Source organism: Megascapheus bottae, chromosome 9 (assembly GCF_031878675.1).
Source record: "Megascapheus bottae isolate mThoBot1 chromosome 9, mThoBot2.hap1, whole genome shotgun sequence".
Lineage (NCBI taxonomy): Eukaryota > Metazoa > Chordata > Mammalia > Rodentia > Geomyidae > Megascapheus > Megascapheus bottae.
The window spans coordinates 48,246,620-48,268,921 of record NC_143517.1 but is presented as its reverse complement, the minus strand read 5'-3'; the positions used below and the strand labels follow the sequence as shown (position 1 = coordinate 48,268,921).

Genomic DNA, 22,302 nt, shown 5'->3' with positions numbered 1-22,302 from the left:
TTCTGTAATGAAAAGAGGAAAGCTTAACTAAAATATGGTTAACAAGAATTTTATTTTGTCTATAGGAACAAGAAGATAGTTATCATCAAGGCAAGAGCAGGAATTTGTGAAGATTATGTTTCATCTTGTAATAGATAAACAAGGGCTTGAAACTTTATGAGGAACTGTGTTTTCTTACCACTCATGCTTTACCCCAAACAAAGAAGGATATAGCTCTTTGTAAAAGAGTTTCTTAAGTTAAAAAACATGTGAAAGGAAATATGTTATAAGGAACTGTGTTTCATACCTAGAACGGAATAATAAAGAGAAGAGAAAGTTTCTCCAGAAGGCAAAGAGATAATGTCACTAAATTGAGGGTGTTACGTTTATTAAAAGATACTTTTTTAATGCTTAGATGTAAGAGGTACTTGAATTTGAGGGAAGCCTGGGAAAACATGTGATAGCTTTATGTTGAATTGTTTCTCACAATCTTTAAATTAATAAGAAAGCAATTACAAATAAACCATGTCTGAGCAACTGATTATTATCTGTAGAGTAGAGACAACCATCTTCTACAGAGCTCCTGGGGCACTGCTGCATGTACAGCACAATAATGGAGGGACACAATTGTTAAGTCATAAATTATCAAGTTATAGTGATGATATTGCCTTTACAGACCCAGATAAGAATAGAGAGGATATGATGGACAAACAAAAATTAGCTTCTTTCCAAATTAGTTTTGACTTTCGACAGATGTATGCTTTTTGAAAGAAAGTTAATAATTACTTGGGGAAATTGTTTTTAAAACTCAGATAAGAATATAATGCTGATGTGCTGGTTCTAGATGGGAGACATTAGGATAAAATGAGAATCTTAGCCTTTCATTCACACACACACACACACACACACACACACACTCAAACACACATATGTGTTCATGTCAATTTATGTTTCTCATTTTTCTACTCTTCCACTAAGGAAACACATACATTCATGTACAATTGTTTTGTGTGTGTGGTGTATCTATGCTGTGTACAGGCACACACTTGTCAGTATTGGGGCTTGATCTCAGGAACTGTCCCTAAGCTTTTGCAGCTCAAGGTTAATGCTCTACAATTTAATCCACAGTTTCACATTTTGGTACTTAAATGGAGATAAAAGTCTCAAGGAATGGGCTGGCTTTGATTGGCAAAACTTCCGATCTCAGCCCTTTGAGTAGTTAGGATTATAGACATGAGGTACCAGGCCCTATTTCATGTCTCTATTTTTTAAGCTAGCAACTCTATTATTTTCAGAACATAACTGTGTTTAACATAGTTCAAAATAATATCCTATAGTATTCCTTGTCTGAACATCACTGCCATTTTTTGAGCATCTCAAATAAAAGACAGAAATTTTATTTGTTGTAAGTACTTATTTTGTTCAATTCAGGTAATTTGACTTTTGGAATATCTTTTCTTGAAATATTGTAAAAATGTTCCCAATTGTTAGACCATTATTCATTTTTACACATTAGCTATTATTGAATTCTCTTCCTCCATAAATACACAAATGGTAACTCCACAGGTACAGAAAGTGGTAAATGTTCTGTTGTTCTATTTATCATTTGTGTTTTGCTTTCTTTCTATTCCTTTCTGTAGATATTTTCAGATATTTTTCTCAAGATATTTCTCAGATATTTTTATTGTAACTATGGAGAAAGCACGTTTATACCTCTTCCAAAGCTTTTTGTTTACACCAGGCAGAATAACAATAAAAAATGTGTGCATGTATATGCAATTTTTGAGATTGTCAGTGAAGTATATATTCTGTCACACACCACATGACTAGACACACACACACACACACACACACACACACACACACACACACACACACACAGATATCTTCCCTTTGTAAGCCAGGAAAGCAGCTAAATACAATGGATCCTGTATATATTATATTTTAATATTTTAATGGTTTTCTTAGAAGACAATGGAGTATCTGAGCCTGAAGTTCTATAAAAGTGACATCTCTGCAAATCTTACCCTCTTAGAGAAATATTTGCACAATTATTGATAGCTAATGAATTTTATTAATCTCTTAAGGGATTTTTATTTGCTTGTTTAAATTAAAGCACCCTGTGGCGGCAATTTAACCGGATCTTCGGGCTTTATTCTTTCGCCAAATTTCCCTCATCCTTATCCACACAGCCGGGATTGTGACTGGACCATCACCGTCAATGCAGACTATGTGATCTCCTTGGCATTTATCAGGTGAGTTCGCCATTTCCACAGATAAAAAATAATGGGGTCGGGAGTGTGCCCTAGTGGTAGACTGCTGGCCTAGCATGTACGAAGCCCTGGGCTCAGTTCCTCAGTACCACATATACAGAAAATGCTGAGAGTGGTGCTGTGGTTCAAGTGGCAGAGCACTAGCCTTGAGCAAAAAGTGTCCAAGGACAGTGCCCAGACTCTGAGTTCAAGCCCCAAGACTGGCAAATAATAATGATAATAATAATAATAATAATAATAATAATTTTGGTTAGAGTGCCTTTGTACTAGCCAAAATTTTATATCTGTATAAGACATTTTTTTTTTACTAATCCCTATGCTAATACTTGGGACTTAACAGTTTACAGAATCTTGCATAACAATACGACAGTTCTGAAGGTGAATGGGTGAGAATCGTCCACAGTTTTCCAGAGCAGGGAAAACATGCTGAAAGGTCAAGTAGTTTATTGATTTTCATGAAGTTTAATCTCTTCATAACCTTTCCTCCTTGATACTCATCACTGTTCCAAAGAAAAATATCAGATTTTCCTAAAGCTTCATGATTAAAAGGTCAAGACTTGGATATTTTTCTCCCACACACCCAAAACCTGAGAGACGTAAATTTTCATGGCAATGCTATCACCACTGTATTTGGGAATACTCACATTTAATCATCTTGGTGGTTTCCTTAAGTAAAGCTGACACAGAGAACTTGATGTGTGTCTTTTGTGTATCAGCAGCATTTGTTCTGGTAGAGCTTTATGGTGGAATTGTTCTAAAATGCACAGTTATTTGCTGGTAGTCTAAATTTCAGAGTAGGCTTAGCATTACAAAAATCAGGAGACAGCCAGGTGTGGAAGGTTCATGCTCTAATTCTAGCCACTCAAGAGGGCGAGATCTGAGGATTTCCATTTAAAGCTAGCTGGGACAGGAAATCCATGAAACTCTAATCTCCAATTAACCACCTCACAACTAACAACCAGCAACAACCAAAAACAGATAATATTTTTTTTTATGTGTGGAAAAGAGAGCAGCCTAATTTCAGCTCTGCCACTATTATCTTTATTACCTTACATAACTTATTTGGCTGAATCAGTTTTCTCAAATAGAGGCAATAGCTATACCAATGTGTTATCTCTCTCATAAGACTTCGGTGGGAGCACAGGAGTATAACATAGTGGCAGAGCATTTGTCCTACACAAATCCACAGTAACTCAGTGAAAGCAACAAAATTGATTTCATTAGGAATGCTAGGTAATAGCAACAAAATGCATTCCTAATTTGAAATTTCCTTAATCTTCAACACTAATGTAACCAATAGGTTGACCGGGGTAACCCCTGCTTAGGTTTATATTATTAATTGGTAATATCAAGTTAGCCATAATATTTATAGTTATATTCCAGGATAGAATACTAATTAATATTATTGTTGTACTTATTTTTGCAGCTGATAAAAATGATAGCATAGACATTAACAATAGACAACAAAAAGTTAAATAAAATAAGGCAGATTTTAGAAGATGAAAAAGACAGGCATGTTCTAATGTGTGAATGTTAGTTCTAGGAGCTAGGAACCAAGATCACATGCATACATACATATATGTACACACTTATATAAACACTACGTTTATTTCCAATTGTGACTATTTCAGGTGATTAGAGATGGCAGTAGAGAATTTTAGAGTATGAACAATACCAAAATACCTTCCCTCTGTTAATGAAGATTGCAAAAGGAAACTCACTGAAAACTGTTGAATAATATTGGGTAGGATGGACTGGATTGGGGGTGGGGGTTGAGCCAGTCAGAGAGTCAATCTGATTAATATATATAAATATAAATATATATGTATGTGAGTATATGTATGTGTATGTGTGTGTGAGTATCATGCAGAAATAATTTTGGGTGTTGAACACACACTTGAAACTGGCAAGAAAGCAAAACGATTCCTTTAGATGGTGTGTACTAGACTAGTAAAAATATGATAGGGTTAACAGGAGAGTGAAGGACAATGAATATGGTCAAATCATATCCATGTGAAAATAGAACAATGAAGCTTGTGGAAACTGATTTGGAAAATAGGGATGAGCAGTAAAGGTGAATGAAGGAAGGAAGGAGCATGATCAAGGCACATTGTATGCAAATTTGAACATGTCAAATGAATCCTTCTTGTGCAGTTAACTGAGATGCTAGGACAAAATAACAGGGAAAGATATTTGAGACAAGATTGAGTTAACTTATAAAATTACTTTAGTTAAAACTTGGGGTAGAAGGGTCTATTCCAAGAAAGAAATGACATACATTTGATTTCAAGTTCTGTCATTTGTTATGTGACGTCAGTGAGACCATTGACTTTTTCAAGGTGTTAGTGGTCTCATTTGTAAAACTAATATCATAATCCCTGCCTGATATTGTAGGATTATTGTTTTTTATTTCCAGTCTTGACTTAAATATTTAATATACTTATTTATAGCTTGTGTTTGAAAATGGAGCAAATATTTTTCTAAGGAAACTTTTAGAATCTTAGCTGTAATCATTATTATCCTATGCAAAGTAGAATAATGGTGAAATCTGTCCTTATTCAAGGCACTTTCATAAATATGAACTCGGTCTTTCCCAATGATCCTACAAATGTACTGCACTCCAATTGTAAATAGACTTTCAGCTTTCCAAGCAAAAGAAATACTACTATATCCTTGAAAACGCACTTGTTGCTGTTCACCTTCCCAATAATGCTAAAAGAAAAAACACTGTAATTACCATCAAATCCTGATGCTCCAAAAGAAGATATTCAAAAGTATGGGTTTTGTAGCAGAGCAAGAGTAATAAACAATCAAATTAGGCCTAAGCTGATTCTACTATATTATAACAATAGAATACCACTGAAAAAATTGTAAGTAAACTGCTGAAAGAATGAAGAGATGAATTAATGAGACTTGGGAAGGTATAAATGCATTAAAACAATATATATTCTTACATTGTTCATATTATGTATGGAAAGGTGTGTGATTTGTTTGCCTCATGGCCTTTCTTCAATACCATTTGGGCACAAGTACATTTAGAAGCTGAGCAGGACTTGGTGGCTCTCGCTTATAATCTTAGCTATTCAGGAGGCTGAGATCTGAGGATCTCGGTTCAAAGCCAACCTGGGTACTAAAGGCATTGAGACTCTTATCTCCAATTAACTACTAGAAAACTGGAAGTAGTGCTGTGGCACAAAGGGTAGGATGGTAGCCTCGAGCTGAAGAGCTCACGGACAATTCCCAGGCCCAGAGTTCAAACCCCATGACCAAAAAAAAATTGAGTTTTCTTGGTACAGGAAGATTTTAAAGATGAAAATAGTATAGGGAATGTAAACAGTATACATTTATGGTAGATATGGAAATATTTTTCCCATAATAAATTTCTTTTTTAGTGCAAACAATACTATGATGATATATATATGAAAACTATATATATATTATACTTTTGAGTCTTTAACAAGAAAATCTTTGCTGATTTCAATTCACAGAATAATTTTTTATGTTTCTTAGGGAAAATTCTTCTTAAACACTGGTTATATTATTTTATAAATATTTTAATTAATATGTTAGTCATAATTATTCTTTTCTCTCTCTTTAGCTTTAGCATAGAACCAAACTATGATTTTCTCTATATATATGATGGACCAGACAGTAATAGTCCACTGATTGGAAGTTTTCAAGACAGCAAGTTACCAGAGAGAATAGAAAGCAGTTCAAATACAATGCATTTAGCTTTTCGGAGTGATGGATCTGTGAGTTATACTGGATTTCATTTAGAATATAAAGGTAAGTATTGAACATTCAATGTTACTATTATAATTGTGAATAATATGTATGGACAGTTAACAATAATAATTGTTTTTCATTTTTGCTTTTATTTTTTGCCAAGATAAGAAACAATTTATTATATAGAGAAGAAAATTTCTCATCCAAAATGTAGAAATCTGTACAACTTTGCTACAATTAATATACATGCACAATACAAATTTACAAAAGTTCATAATTTACCAAATAAAAGATGATTAAGAAAGTTCACAAAATAGATGGTGGTTTGTGGAAAAGACTTTTACCCAATTAAGTACAAGGAAAGTTACAAATCAGATTTGTACTTTCTAAAAATATGTTTACTCAGTCTTAGAAAACTATAAGCTAGCAAATGTACAGAGTTGGCTGGTGCTAACACCACAGTTGAGTCAGTGTCTTTAATTTCTTTCTCCCAGGGATCTTTTTAAAAGACTGTTGTCAAGGCAGATTCTGATCACTTGCTACTTTCAAAGCCAAAAACACAATACTAGGTTTGATCATTTTCCCAGGTCATGCTAACTAGTTTGTCATTATGTACATTTATACATATTTAAGTGCTAGGTAAAACTCTTGTCAGAAAATTTCCAATACTTTGATGTTTAAAGCATTGAGCTTTCCCACTGAGCTACCAAAAAGATTACTGATAACAACTTCAAGTGTAAGAGTTTTGTGCTTTTATTTTAAAGGTTGTGTACAGAGGGGTTTCAATTATTTATATCAGGTAATGAGCATATATCTTTTTGAACAGGTTACCTCCTCCTTCTAATAGTAGAAAAAATATGTACCATTGCTTACTTAAGTTCAAGAAGATCTCATCATGGTTGTTAATTCTTCAGAATTTTCTATGTGAGCCATCATATAATACAGGAATATAGTTATATTTCTTCCATCTTAATCTGTATATATTTTATTGCTTTTTCTTCTACTGCCTTAGCTAAGTCTCATAGTTAAATTTTGGTAGGGTTTAGTAGGAGAAATTGTGTTATGTGATAAGTGTTTACAAACAAATATACTCATTACCTTACTTATGTAACTGTAACCTCCTGGTCATTACCTTTTCAATAAAGATTTTTTAAAGAAAAAAAATATGTTCCATTTGGAAAGGACATCTTCAGTGAACTTTTCTCATCACTGAGAAAGAAATTAGTATTTCCTTAATTACTAGCAAAGGAAATATATCAGGCAAGAACATTAGCAATTAATATACAATAGTTGGCTAAGACCATAACATAAAAACTAAAAGAAAAAAGAAGACATTTCAGAAGTTAGTGTTTCAGTCACATACTTTTAACTCAAAGTGACTTTCAGTGAAAAAGAGTAGTTACATGTCAGGCAATATTAGCAAATAGTTAAGTGTGACAATATTAAAGTGAATAATATATACTGATAATCATGTTTTACAGTGTTTCTTCGGATATTTAATAAACTCTGTTTCAATGTTTATCTTTTCCTTATTGCACTCTCAAATTCAGCACTATTGCTTTTTCAGTTATTTTAAGTTTGAAAATGAACACATACAAAGTTAAATGTTATGTTTTGATACATATGTAGTGTATATATGAAATTCTTCAATTTAATTTCATATAGCCAAATTAGTCTGTGAAAAGATTACACTCAATTTTTCTCTACTTCACAGAGTAAGTTGCAGAAACTCTATAGTAATGAAAAACAAGTGCTGTTGTGAAACATCATGACTGCATAGTTATTACATAGTAGGTTAGAAAATCAGATACCCTTATAAAATTTGAAGGTCTCTAATGTCATTGTTATTGCATGTGTCTCATCAATTTTCCTCTAAGTATTAAATTAAGCATCTTTTTCCTGTTTCACCTACTGCTGTTTCCTTGTGGTTAACTGGGTATTTTACCATTGTACATTTGTCTTATTAAGTTTCTAATTTATTTCTGCATAGGATATGTTTTATGTGTGGTGGATATATATTCTTTGTTATCTTTTACTGATGATCTCTTTATTTTTTGCAAATGAAGTTTCATTTATTTATTTAATGTCCAATTTATTATCCTGAATAAACATCATAAAATTCATGTCATAATATTTAATCTTTACTTTCCTCGTGGTTTCTGATTTTTAGTTCTCTTTTGTGTGTGTGTGTGTGTGTGTGTGTGTGGTCATGGGGTTTGAAGTTGGCCTGGGTGCTGTTCCTGAGCACTTCAGCTCAAGGCTACCACCTTACTCTTGAACCAAGCTCCATTCCCAATTTCGAGAGGCTAATTGGAGATAAGAGTTTCAGGTCCTTTTATGCCTGGGTGGCTTTGAACTTAGATGGTGAGATCTCAGCCTCCTGAGTAACTATGATTACAGGCTTGGGCCACTGGATTCAGTGCAATTATTAGTTATTGTTTTACACAAAAATAGTTCTATATATTTCTGTATAACAAAGTTCATAAGGATATTTTCCTGTGCTCATTTCTAAAGTTTTAAACCTTTCCATTTTACTATCCACCTTTAATCTATGAAGAATATATATTTCTGCAGAATCATCTATTTTTTTGAATAGGTTACCTAATTACCCTGGCACTATTTATTGACAGGCACAAATGGCTTCACAGTACAAAATTTCTACATCTGCCTTTGAATTCTCCATTCTGCTCCATTGTCCTTTTTTCTATCCCTACTACTTGGAGAACTTTACTTCTACACCTTTAAAACAAGCCAGAATTTAAAGAAATTGCATATATCACCTTGTGTTAGATTTGTCATTAGGATGACGAATACCAGACCAAGCAATTTTAAAAGAGAAAAACATTCTATGAACAGTAAGTACAGAGATAAATAATATATCACTATTTTGCAAATGATGGAATTAAGGATCAGATTCCTTGAGTGAGTCATAGAAGACCATATCAGTTGTACTACCACCAGGAGTAAAAGAAAAATACTGAATTAAAAGCAGAACAAAATTCATAACATTCCAAACAACTATGCCTGTCCCACACCTCTCAGAATATTACAGCATAACATCTTAAGGCAGTACACACAATTTTATCCATTGTCTTCTATCTATCTATCTATCTATCTATCTATCTATCTATCTATCTATCTACCTACCTACCTACCTACCTATCTATCATCTCTGTGTATTGCCAGTAGTGGTACTTGGACTCAGTCTTGTACTCTCATCACCTTTTATTTCATATATTTTTATTGTAATTAATAGAAGGGTTACATTATATTCACCAGACAGAAGGTGCATTACTTCACAAACATTGATACCCTTTTTCATGTCATGGTCCCCATTTCCCTACCACATTCCCCCTATCCAATCTCAAATAACCAATTAAGCATATATGAAATATATCAGATAATAAGGTGAAATATTGTAACAATGTGAGATAACCAAGAGACAGCAAAAGAGATGAGAGATAACATAGTACATTAAGGAAAACAATCACTCATTATATGGGTTTTGTTTCTATATCATAGAGGTCCTTACATTTAGCGTCATACTATATGGCCTTATGTATCTAGATTTCTTTCCATTGCAAATCTCTGCTAGGAAAGCCCAAGGTTTCTACTAATTATGGCAAATGAGAGAAACCATTGAGCCTATGTTCCTTTGAGTCTGGCTTACTTCACTTAATATGATTTTTTCTACGTCTTTCCATTTCCTTACAAATAGGGCAATGCCGTTCTTTCTGACAGCAGCATAGAATTCCATTGTGTATAAATATCACATCTTGTTGATCCATTCATCAAATGAGGGACATCTGGGTTGGTTGCATATCTTTGCTATGGTAAATAGTGCTGCAATGAATATTGTTGTGCTAGTGGATTTAGTATGTCCTTGTTTCTGGACGATTGGGTAAATGCCAAGTAGTGGAATTGCTGGGTCATAGGGGAGTTCTATGTTTAGTCTTTTGAGGAACTGCCATACTGCTTTCCATAGTGGTTAAACAAGTTTGCACTCCACCAACAGTGTAGTAGTGATCCCTCCTGACCACATCCCCTCCAGCATCTGTTATTAGATTTTTTTGATTCTGGCCATTCTAACTGGAGTCAGGTGGAATCTTAAAGTTTTCATTTGCATTTCTTTTATGGCCAGAGATGTCCAGCATTTCTTCATGTGTATATAGGCCATTTTTATTTCTTCATCAGAGAAGACTCTCTTTAAGTCGTTGGCTCATTTTTTAATAGGGTGGTTGTTTCTTTGGAGATTAGTTTCTGGAGTGATTCAATTTTTTGCGGTGTTGATATATTTTAGATATGAGGCCTTTGTCCGTTGTATGGTTAGTGAAGATCTCCCTCTGGAAGCTTTCTAGTTAATTTGCTACCTATATCCTTTGCCATACAGAAGCTCTGCAGTTTAATGCAGTCCCACTTATCCAAGCTTTCTCTGATTTGCTGTGTTTCTTGGTCCTTATTAAGAAAGTTTCAACCTGTGCCAAGGAGACCTAGTGTATCTCCTATTCCTTCTTGTGAAGTTTTCAGTGTATTGACTTTTACCTTGAGGTCTTTGATATATTTGGAGTTAATCCTAGTGCAGGGTGACAAAGAAGGATCCAACTTTAATTTTCTGCAGGTGCTTAACTAGTTCTGCCAGCATCATTTGTTGAAGAGGCTGACTTTCTTCCATTATATTTTTTGGCTTCCTTATCAAAGATTAGGTGGCCATAGGTCTGTGGGTTAAAATCAGGGTCCCCAATTCTAATCCATTGGTCTTCAGGCCTGTTCTTGTGCTAGTACCAAGCTGTTGTGGTCACTATTTCCCTGTAATAGAGTCTAAAGTTTTGTATTGAAATCCCTCCTGTGTTGTTCTTTCTGCTGAGAAGTGTTTTTGCTATACCAGGTCTTTTATTATTCCAAATAAAATTTTGAATTGCCTCTCCTATTTCTTTAAAGAATGACATTGGGATATTGATGGGTATTGCATTGGATTTGTAGATAGCACTTGGCAAGATTGCCATTTTCACAATGTTAATTCTTCCAATACAGGAGCATAGGAGGTTTTTCTATTTCCTCAGTTCTGCTTTCAGTTCCTTTTTCAGAGTTTTAAACTTTTCATCAAAAATGTCCTTTATATTCTTAGTTAAGTTAATTCCTAGGTACTTTATTTTCTTTGAAGCTATTGCGAAAGGAGTTGCTTTCCTCATTATTGCCTCGTTCCTCTCACTGTTGGCATAGAGGAAGACAGTTGATTTTTGAGGGTTAATTTTATACCCTGATAACTTTCCAAAGTTTTGAATCAGCTCAAGAAGCTTGAGAGTGGAGTCTATAGGGTTCTTTAAATACAGAATCATGTCATCTGCAAAGAGGGAAAGTTTCACTTCCTCTTTCCCTATTTGGATCCCCTTTATACTTGTTTCTTGCCTTATTGCTCTGGCTAGGAATTCTAATACTATGTTAAAGAGGAGTGGAGAGAGTGGGCATCCTTGTCTCGTTCCTGATTTTAGAGGGAATGGCTTTAGCTTTTCTCCATTAAGTATAATGCTAGCTGTGGGTTTGTCATACACAGCCTTTATTATACTGAGGAATGTTCCGTGGATTCCTAGTTTCTCAAGAGCTTTATCATAAAGGGGTGTTGGATCTTGTCAAATGCCTTTTCTTCATCTATTGAGACAATCATATGAATTTTGTCCTTGCTCCTGTTGATGTGTTGAATTATATTAATTGATTTGCGTATGTTGAACCAGCTTTGCCTCCCTATGATGAATCCTGTTTGATCATAGTGTATAATTTTTTTTCTCATCACCTTTTTTACTCACTGCTACCATTTGAGCTTCATGTTCACTTTTGGCATTTATGACTATTTGAAAATGAATGTCTTCAGCTGCTTTTAGACATCCATTCTCAGATCTCCACCTCCAAAACAGTAAGAACTATTGGCATATTCCACCAGCATCTAGCCTATTACAATTTCACAAAATGCCTTCATTTCAATGTTCAGATAATATATTTTTTCAATAATATTCCTCAAATCCAATAGCTAGCTTTCAGATTTGGTGTTCTAAATATATCATCTAAACAAAAATCCTATACTTTCCTATTCTTTCACTGCAATATATTTGAGAACTTTTTCTTATCAAGCCTGTCCATTTCCTTTTCTGTCACTTATTGCAATTACAGTGGAATATGAAGTGGGTAGTTTACAAAGAAAAGTCCATTTTTTTAATGATTCTAGAGACTGAGATTGCAATTACAAGATGTCAGTATCTGGCATGGAAGCCTAAGTTATATAGTACCATGGTGAAAAATGAAATTAGAAAGGTGGAGGCAGAGCCAAAATGACAAGGAAGATCAAACCTTTGTTTTGTTTTGTTTTGAAAGTCATGGGCCTGGGTACTGTCCCTGAGCTCTTCAGCTCAAGGATACTCCTTGAGCTATAGCACCCCTTCTGGTTTTCTAGTGCTTTTGGATATAACAATCACATGCTTTTTATTGCCCAGGCTGGCTTTGAACTGAGATCCTCAGATCTCAATCTCCTGAGGAGCTAGGATTACAGGTGTGAGCCACCGCACCACCAAACCTTCTGAGGTAAAACTAGCTACCACCTGACTCGCTAGCTTCCCTAGTAACAGCAGTAACCCGTTCACGAGGTCGTCAAACTGCATCTCCCCAAAATTCAATGCAGCTGCCTAAGAGTCTCAGTGACATGTTTTAAAACTTTGTGAAAAAAACAAATGAAGAATAGTAAACTGTAGAAGAGGAGCACTAAGAAAATAAACTTGTCAAAGAGATTAATGCCTTGAAATAGGACACAATTCTTCCTACTCCTCTAGAGACTTAGTTCAATTCCAGGAGGACTCCGTGGTGATTCTGTCTAACAATTAAATTGTGTTTTCTTGATTTTTTTAAATAAAAGATTGAGCATGAGATTTTGAGGGTAAAGATAAGCAAATTACTCTTTGTGTCACTATTCTCAGTGGCCACCTTTAGCAATCACTCTGACGTATCTTTCCTGCAAACAGTGTTCTCTAAATATTTTATCTAGAAAGAAAGCCTTATCTTGTGTTATCCATAGAGAACTGGCTCCAGGAATTCCTGTGGGCTCTCAGAATCCTTGTATCTTCAAGCACCTTATAGGAAATGGTAAAGTTAGGATTAGGGGTGGCTCAGTTGTCAGAGGGGTGCTAGTAAGTGAACAAAAATGTAAGGTACCAAGTTTGATTCCCCATCTAGGACCCAAAAAATGAAATGGTAGAATTTTGCATGTAATATATTCTATGCACAACCGCTCGAGTTTATTTAGTCGTGTGTAGATTATTTTAAAGATGAGTGTGCTACACCTGATATACAAATAGTTGTTATGCCGCATTATTTAGGATTTGATGAATAATAAGAAAAATAAAGTCCATAAGACCTAGCGCATGGATCTAACCAAATGATATGCTAAGGGACCATGAGAAGAACATTGGTGGAGAAAGACAAGAGATCAGAGTGTCACTGCATTTGCCTGTATTCAGTGACATGCTCAGTTTGCAGAAAACTCAACTTTATTTTGTGTTGTGTGGCCGTATTTATTTTGTCTGCGGTGATGGGATTAAGTAATTCAGCACTGATTTGAAACTTGGCAATGATCTAATTTGTGCGCTCTATACTTTATGTCCTTTCATGCCTTTTATCCCTGTTTCCTTTTACCAGGTCCTCATTCTCTCAATGATTTGAACCTTTCCTCAGGATGCTTCCTGAATTTCATCATAATTACAAATGTTATTTGCTTAGTAAAATTCATGAGGGCCAAAAATTATTCTGATAATTTATTGCTATATTTCCACACTTAAGTGATGAAATAAAAAGTTTTAGGTGGAAATGATAAAAAAAATTTTAAAAAGCAAAGGAAATGGACCATTTTCATTCCTTTGACATTTCTTTTTTGCCACTCTTGGGCCTTGAACTCAGGGCCTGAGCACTGTCCTTGGACGTTCTCAAGGCTAGACCTCTATCACTTGAGCCTTAGCACCATTTCTGGCTTTTTTTTTGATACCGAAGAATCAAACCTGGGTCTTCATGCATGCTACGTAAGCACTCTACCACTAGGTTAAACACCCAGCCCCTTGAATTCAGGAATATTTATACTGAAATAATTCTCTATGAACAAATCTTACTTAACCAACAGACAGATTTTGTTACTAATTGTTTTAAATAAAGCAAAAAAGCCTTTTTATTACATACATAATTCTCCATTGGTATTTTGAGAAATTTTTATAGTGTTACTAAAGCACAAGGTTCTCACTACTTGAAATAAACAAACACATACTCTTTAGATGAATATATGTTTTCAACTCCTTGCAAATTTTTATGAATGAAATCAATACATTCTTGTTGAGATTGGTTTTTCAAATTAGTATTTAAATTGTCTCTTATTGTTAACTTTGGAAGGATCTGATTCTGATATATGCAATTCTGTTATTTTGTTTAAGAAGCAGGAATTTATAAAAGATTTGTTGCAATTAATATTGGAGATATCTTGGATAGAAATCTGGGGACAGTAGAGGAAATAGGACAAGTATTCGTAGGAAGTAAAAACAAGATTTTGACACTTCTACTAGTAGTAGAATGAATGGACTGAGTGTAACAGAAGGGTGAAATTGTTTCTCTGTTCAGAAACAATGCAAGAGTGTCCATTACTAAGAGAAGCACACCCTCTAGCTTGAACTCAGGGAGTGTACTCCATCCCCAAGTTTCTTTTGCTCAAAGTTAATGCATATTTCCAATAAACTCTCCCCACAAAGCCAGAAGTGGAATCCTGGCTCAAGAGGCAGAAAGCCATCATTGAGCAAAAAATGCTTTGGAGACAGTGCCCAGGCTCCATACCAACAGCCCTTCCCCAACCCTTTGGCTCCACATCCATTTTTGATAGAGGATCCTGACTCTTTTACAAAGATAATCCACTTGATGTACTTATGGGTGGGTTATAGAAGACACTTTATACTGCATGTTAAACCTCTGTGTTTGACTAGGTATGTTAGATACTGATTTCACTGAGAAACCCTGTGAGGAATTTTATTCTCTTTTTAGTCAATATGAATTTTCCAAACATCAGACGCAATTAAAGGATGCTTTTTATGTTAAGCCACAAACAGAGATGGAGTGGGTGCTGGTGTTTTGCATTCTGGCTCTTAAAAAAGTAACCAACATATCCTTAAAATTTCCTAGAAAATAATACTTTAAAGCAATTAATGTCTCATCAACACTGTCTTACAGCAAAACTCCGGGAGTCCTGCTTTGATCCTGGTAACATAATGAATGGTACCAGACTTGGAATGGATTATAAATTAGGCTCAACAGTCACCTACTACTGTGATGCTGGCTACGTACTCCAAGGTTACTCAACACTGACCTGCATCATGGGAGATGATGGAAGGCCTGGATGGAACAGGGCCCTACCAAGCTGTCATGGTAAGAAATGGATGTTTTCTGGGTGACAGCATGTGGTAGTGGTAGAGTGCTTCCTTAACATGCATGAGTCCTTGGTTTGATTCCTTGGTACCACATACACAGAAAAAGATGGAAGTGATGCTGTAGCTCAAGTGGTTGAGTGTTAGACTTTAGAAAGCCCAAGGATGGTGCTTAGGCCCTTAGCTCAAGCTGCAGTACTGGCAAAAAGAAGAAAGAAAGAAAGAAAGAAAGAAAGAAAGAAAGAAAGAAAGAAAGAAAGAAAGAAAGAAAGAAAGAAAGAGAAAGAAAGAAAATAAAACACTTAAAGGCATTTCTGCAGTTAGAAATCATTGACCATTTACTATGTCAGATACACAATGAGATTTTTTGAAGCATTTTAAAATGAATTCAATCAAGAAAGAGGTTTTGAAAATTACTGATGCTTGGCTGTTTCTGTAAAGCAATGGTGTGATCTCAAGTAACAGGAGAGCTCACTCCCAGCACTACTATTGTCTGTTGTTTTCTATTCTTTGCCTTCAGGACTAAGAAATGTACCTTAGAAATATCAGGTTTCTGGAAAATATTGACCTAGTAACTGCAAAGAAAACATAAGGAATCTAACATTTTGATAGATTAGATACATGCAATCACTTACATTTATAAAAAAATAGTGAAAATGCTTTATCAGATACAAGGATACAGAAGAATATATGTATTTCTCTCAAGAGATATGGCTAAAATGAGTGGTACATACAGCACAATTATGTTTAAAACCCATATTATTTCAAGTAACTCTGAAGTATGTCTACTTGGGAGATGAAATAAGATACCATGAACATGAAACAGGTAGAAACAGCAGAACAACCGTGTGACCTCACTGTAGAAGTTCAAAGAGGATGTCCTACTCAACCTGAATGATGTTACTGAGCAGAGATGATATCACCCATTGCAGCTCCTCCAAGCTGTGACTCCCATCAGTGAATCACACATCATTTCATTCGGCCATGACCAACGTAGTGAGGCCAGGCAGAGAATTGAGTCAAATTGAGTCACATACAATTAAAAATAAAATGAAAGGGCCAGGAGTTTGGCCTAGTGATAGAGGGCTTGTCTAGCATTCACGAAGACCTTGGTTCGATTCCTAGGTACCACATACATAGAAAAGCCAGAAATGGTGCTATGGCTCAAGTGGTAGAACACTAGCCCAAGAAAGTGTTCAGGCCCTGAGATCAAAAGCCCAGGACTGGCAATAAATAAATAAATAAATGAAAAGCCAAATGCAGTTGTAATTCAAATGCACAGAAATGACAAGTGCTATTTTGTGGGCCTTTTATTCAGTTGTCAATGCAGACGGAGAAATACAAGAATAAACATACCTACATATGCATATATGTGTAGCCATTCATGGGTATGTCGGTATGATTGTGTGGGCCCTGATAAAAGATAATTTGTTGCCATGTAATTTTGGGGGGAAAAAAACTAGCAACCACCACAACCTGATAGTTAACAGTGTTGATGAGTGTCTGATCCAAAGAGAATCTTTACTGTTGTAGAATATCTTACCAGAATATTTTTTCATGATATCTGATTTGGATGAGTCATTTTATCACTATGAACTTGTTTACTCTCATCTCTAAAATGGAAATGAATGTAATTCTTATTCCAAATGCTATTAAAAGAAGTAGGGCCAAGTAGAAAGGCATAAGTTGGTAATTCAAGCTTCTTGAGAAGTGGAGACAGAAGCATATGAATTTGAAATCAAAATGGCTTACATAACTAAACAGAATGATTGTGTCAAAAGAAAAAGGGTTGAGAATAAATGCCAGTGCTAAAATGCTTGGTTAGTATTATGGGTTCAAATTTATATCATTTAAAAATGCTGAATATCTGCTCAATTGTTTTAGCACTTAGCAGAATATTGCATTGTTATTAATGGTTTAATCTGTCAGAAAATAAGGGCAATAAAGAGATAAACAACTACTAGTTTGGCACTAGTATCTTACAAGTAATTCTGGCTATTTAGTAAGATGAGATTCAGAGTATTATAGTTTGAAGTCAATCCAGGCATGAAACTTAGGGACAGCATCCACACCCAGAGTTCAAGTCCCAGGACCAACAACTTCAACGAAAATCACATATCTAACTCTTTCCCTCAGAGGAGTTAGACACAGAAATGGCTAAATTTAAGATATAGCATAAAATTTAGTGTCTAAAGCACATACAATAGTTCGCAAAGTTTTTCTTGTCCATAAAGATTTGTGTGTGTGTATGTGTGTGTGTGTGTGTGTGTGTGTGTGTGTATAGTATGCACACTATGCCTGGGGCTTGAACTTGGGGTTTTTGAGCTGTCCCTGAACTTCTTTAATCAAGGCTAGCACTCTGCTACTTGAACCACAGCTTAATTTCCACTTTCTGATGGTTAATTAAACATGAGTCTCACAACTTTCTTGCCCAGGCTAGCTTTGAACCACAATTCTCAGATCTCATCCTCCTGTGTACCTATGATTATAGTAGGTGTGAGTCACGAACTTGGAAAGACAAAAACATTTAAGATAAATATTATATTTCCAAAAGTAAATATATGTATGTTATATATGTATATATATGATTGTGAGAAAATAATGCAAAGGAATTATATTTAACAAGTGTGATATTTGCTTAAACATTCCTGATCTTTTTTTTCCCCCCAAGTATTGTACTTTCTAATAAGTTCAAATTGTTTTTTAGGGATCTTTCATGAATACAGGTGGCATATGCAGCTGTAGATTGTAACTTTTGATTCCCTGATAGAAAATATAGTTCCATCACATTCACATAACTGTCTTTGTTATCCTCCAATAGTTATATTTTATTCTATTCCTTCTTTGGTCATATGTTAGAATGCTAATCTCTCTATTTGTAACTTCATCAATGTTTTAAATTACATAACTTGTCTCCTTCAGGTGTTTGGTCAGGTTTTTATTTGTAATAATATCTTCAGTTCTTAAGAAATTACCCAGGTAGTTTTTTTTAATACTTTGTATTGTAATAGAAGCGTTACATTATATTCTCCAGATAGAAGGTGCATTACTTCACAAACATTGCTATCCTTTCTCATGTCTTGGTCCCCAACCTCCTCCCCTCGTCTTGTTTTCCCCATCCCTATCCTATTTCAAATAAACAAGTATACATATATAGAACATATCAGATAGCAAGGTAAGATACTGTAACAATATGAGATAACCAAGGGACAGCAAAAGAGATGAGAAGTAACAGTGCATTAAGAACATCACTCATTATTTGGATCTTGTTTCTATATCCTCTTTCCAGGAATTTTGATTGACTAGACAAGCTAAAGAAAATTAGGAAATCTTCACTTAATTATAATTTTATCTTTAAGTAGATATATAGAGAGATTATTATTCAGTATATCAGCTTATTACTGATTATCATATTAGCATATCATGAGTACATACATCTTGATCAATACAATCCCTTTCATTGTTTTTCCCCATTCCTCCCAAACTTATTTCTCCCTTCATTTTCCCTACTTCTAGAGGATGTTCATTAAATATTATGACTGCATTCCCCTTTGTTCCTCTTTCTATTTCTCTACCCTCTATCCCTTCACCCTTCCCTACGTTTCAAGTACTAGCTTCCTGGTATTCATTTTATTAGCTTATGAGTTATTTGTTCTAAAAGGTTACATCATTTGATCTCTCCCCTGCATATACTGTACATTGGCTAATGAATTTGTGTACACTTGTACATGATCTTGTAGCTGTTTACTTATTTATAAACTAGATCTGAAATCTTTGTTATTTTTTTTGTTTGGTTTTGAAGTGCTAGGGATTGAACCTAGATGCTTGTGCTGCTTTAAAAAAAAATGTAACAGTATTGATATGGTAAGCTTTTGTCATTTTAAGGAGACAGTTTTCATTTTTTTCCTTCCTGTTGTCATAGTTTCACCTCAAAAGAGAATGAATTTTATGAAGTTGTGGCTCCATTGTCTTGTTTAGCATGTGATATTTTAATTCATATGAATAAGCTCTTGGAAATATTTAAATTGAACAGAATCATGAGAGTTTTATACTTTCACAATTTTACAAGATAGGTATATTATCACCATTTAGGATTAAGTATACACATTAAATCTGAAAAAAATCCTTGAAAGAGCTTAAATTGAACACTGGGAGATTATATTTGTCAGTGGTAGATCCAAAATGATTGCATCCTGTCATAAATCCTGCTTAGTGATGAGAAACCCTGCAGTTTATCTCATAAAACTGTCACCCATATTAAATGATACTAGAACTAGCTATCTGTACATACAATTTATTTTGTCACTTTAAAATCTGTATTTAGAAAGTGATTCTTTTATTTTTTTCATACTTTGTAAACTTTCTACTGAAATTCTGTTAATTCAGTTGTTCATAAACATATAGGATTAAAGTAGGAGCCATTGCCAGGAGTTTGGCCTAGTGGTAGAGTGCTTGCCTAGCATGCATGCAGACCCGGGTTCGATTCCTTGGTACCACATACATAGCAAAAAGCCGGAAGTGGTGCTGAGGCTCACGTGGTAGAGTGCTAGCCTTGAGAAAGTCCAAGGACAGTGCTCAGGCCCTGAGCCCAAGCCCAGGACTGGCAAAAAAAAAAAAAAAAAAAAAAAACAACAACAACAATAAAGTAGGAGCCATAAATCATTCTTATCCACCACCTGATAATATCTGATAATATCAGGCAAAGATCATAAAACACAAATAATGACAGATTCCATATTTCCCTCTTAATATTTATTGTTTTATTGTTTCAGCTATTCATGTTAAATTGATTTATCTGATAGAAAAGCTCAAGTGAAATTTGATACTTCCAGCCACCTCTTAGCTACTTTCTATTTATTTATTTTCAATTGCCAATAGTGGGGCTTGAAATCAGAGCCTAAGCACTGTCCATCTAGCTTTTTCTATGTATATGGAACTGAGGAATCAAATTCAGGTCTTCATGCATGCTAGGCAAGCACTCTACCACTCGGTCAAACTCTCAGCTCTCTTAGCTACTTTATTTCTGCTTCTTTTTTTTATCCCTTGTACCTTATACAATACTGTGTGAATATAGCAGAATTATTTTCAATGTATACCTCATATATCAGTTTTGCTCAAAGCCTACATGACTTTTTAAAGAAAAATAAATCTCACAAGCTGAATATGCCTTCTTTCCTTTTCCTATTTATGACTAGACTTTTTATATTGTCTACTACACTCTGTGACACTGGCTTTTTTGTTTCTCCAAACAGCAATTACATTTCTATTTTAGAACTTTTGTACTTGTCATTTTTCAACCATTTTCCCCCTCACTCTTTTGCTGGCCAGCTCTCTCTGGTTCCTTCAGGCATATTGTCGTATTAGAAACAAAAAGTTGTTAACTTTTCCCCAGCTCCACAGAGCAACCAAGATGGACTCAAAATCCATATCTAAAATTGCAACTACATGCCCTTGGTAAAAATTTGTCTGATACAAGTCAAACCCCAGAGCCTCAGTACTTTGAGAAGTCAATCACAAGACATAGAAGTATGGTTCCTAGCAACAATGTAGCATTCTTGATGTTTTTCATTATAGTGACAGTGAGCATTGATAGAGAGGCAATTATAATATTCCAAGGATAAGCATATTTAGATTATTAAAGAGCCACTATTTCTAACTAGTCCAAAGATGTGTTTATGTCATTTATTCATTTCCTATTTTAGACATCAAAAAAATATCTGCTTGTTCTTCCTGGGGTATTAACAAGAGCATCATTTCAGCATAGCCTTCCCTTTAGAGATATGCAGCATTCTAGACACATTGATGTCTATAATTCTGGGAATATTTTCTTGTGACTACTGATCTGGGGCTAATATTAAAACCATTTATCCAAAAAGGTAGTTTCATAGACTCTCATGAAAAGGTAATCCTCTTTGGCTTTCACACATTGCCTATTTTATTTCATACCTTCCTAACATGTTGTCAGTTTTATAGATAGGAGGGAAAAAGTTATGCACTAAGTTGAACCAACTTGAAAGATCTCTTGTCAGAGCTGAAGAACATTATGTATTTGACAATACTTTGAAACATCATAGAAAAATTCAAATGATATTACAGCAAGAAGAAAGGAAATCTAAGGCTAGTCAAATCCTTACTACTTCTGTTGGTAAAATAAAAAGCATGCTATGGCCGGGAGCATAGCCTAGTGCTCGTCTAGCATTCATGAAGCCCTGGGTTCAATTCCTCAGTACCACATAGTGCCAGAGCACTAGACTTGAGCAAAAAGTGTTCAAGGACAGTAAGAAGGTCCTAAGTTCAAGCCTCAGGACTGACAAAAAGATCAAAAATAAATAAAAAAAAGAATCATGCTAACAGAATTCATTCTACAAAACGTAGGGTGTGGGGGGATAACTAGAAATTTATTAATCAATAAAACTATCCAGAATACAATGCATATTGCAATAGACACTATTGAAAGCAGACTGGCTCTCACACAAAATTTTGTAGAATAGTAAAAAGGAAAGTACAATTAAATTGACTTTTTCATTGAGAGACAAACTAGTCTGTCTTGTCCCTGTGTACCAAATGTGAGAACTTCACCCACTTTCAGAAATTTGTACTTACATTTCCTGTGGTTATAAAACTGGTGACATTGCTCTATAATGTCAAAAGGCCATGCTTATTATGCTTTCTAGGAGATACTTCCAAGGAGGATAGTAGGCTAATGCTTTCCTTCACATTCTTAAACAAAGAAAATTTCACTAATTTACCCTTACACTCCAATCAGCAAACCACTCACTCCATGGTTCCGAAGGGAGTTAGCTGCTTCAAAGGAAAAAAAATAGAGCACACTGTATGCAACAGATGTCTAGTCTCTAATCTCAAAATACAAATCTAGTGAATTAGACTGA

The 22,302-nt window shown here is 34.8% G+C and overlaps 1 protein-coding gene across 3 annotated transcripts in view; it reads left to right on the top strand.

Annotated features, from left to right (window-relative positions):
* Csmd3 (CUB and Sushi multiple domains 3) overlaps nucleotides 1-22,302 on the top strand; it is an 842,017-nt gene that overhangs the window by 631,591 nt on the left and 188,124 nt on the right. For all 3 annotated transcript variants that reach the window (XM_090339296.1, XM_090339294.1, XM_090339297.1), the window contains 3 exons: nucleotides 2,096-2,234; nucleotides 5,851-6,038; nucleotides 15,219-15,413. In XM_090339296.1, the coding sequence (XP_090195422.1) occupies nucleotides 2,096-2,234; nucleotides 5,851-6,038; nucleotides 15,219-15,413 (522 nt within the window). The remainder of the gene's footprint in view (nucleotides 1-2,095; nucleotides 2,235-5,850; nucleotides 6,039-15,218; nucleotides 15,414-22,302) is intronic.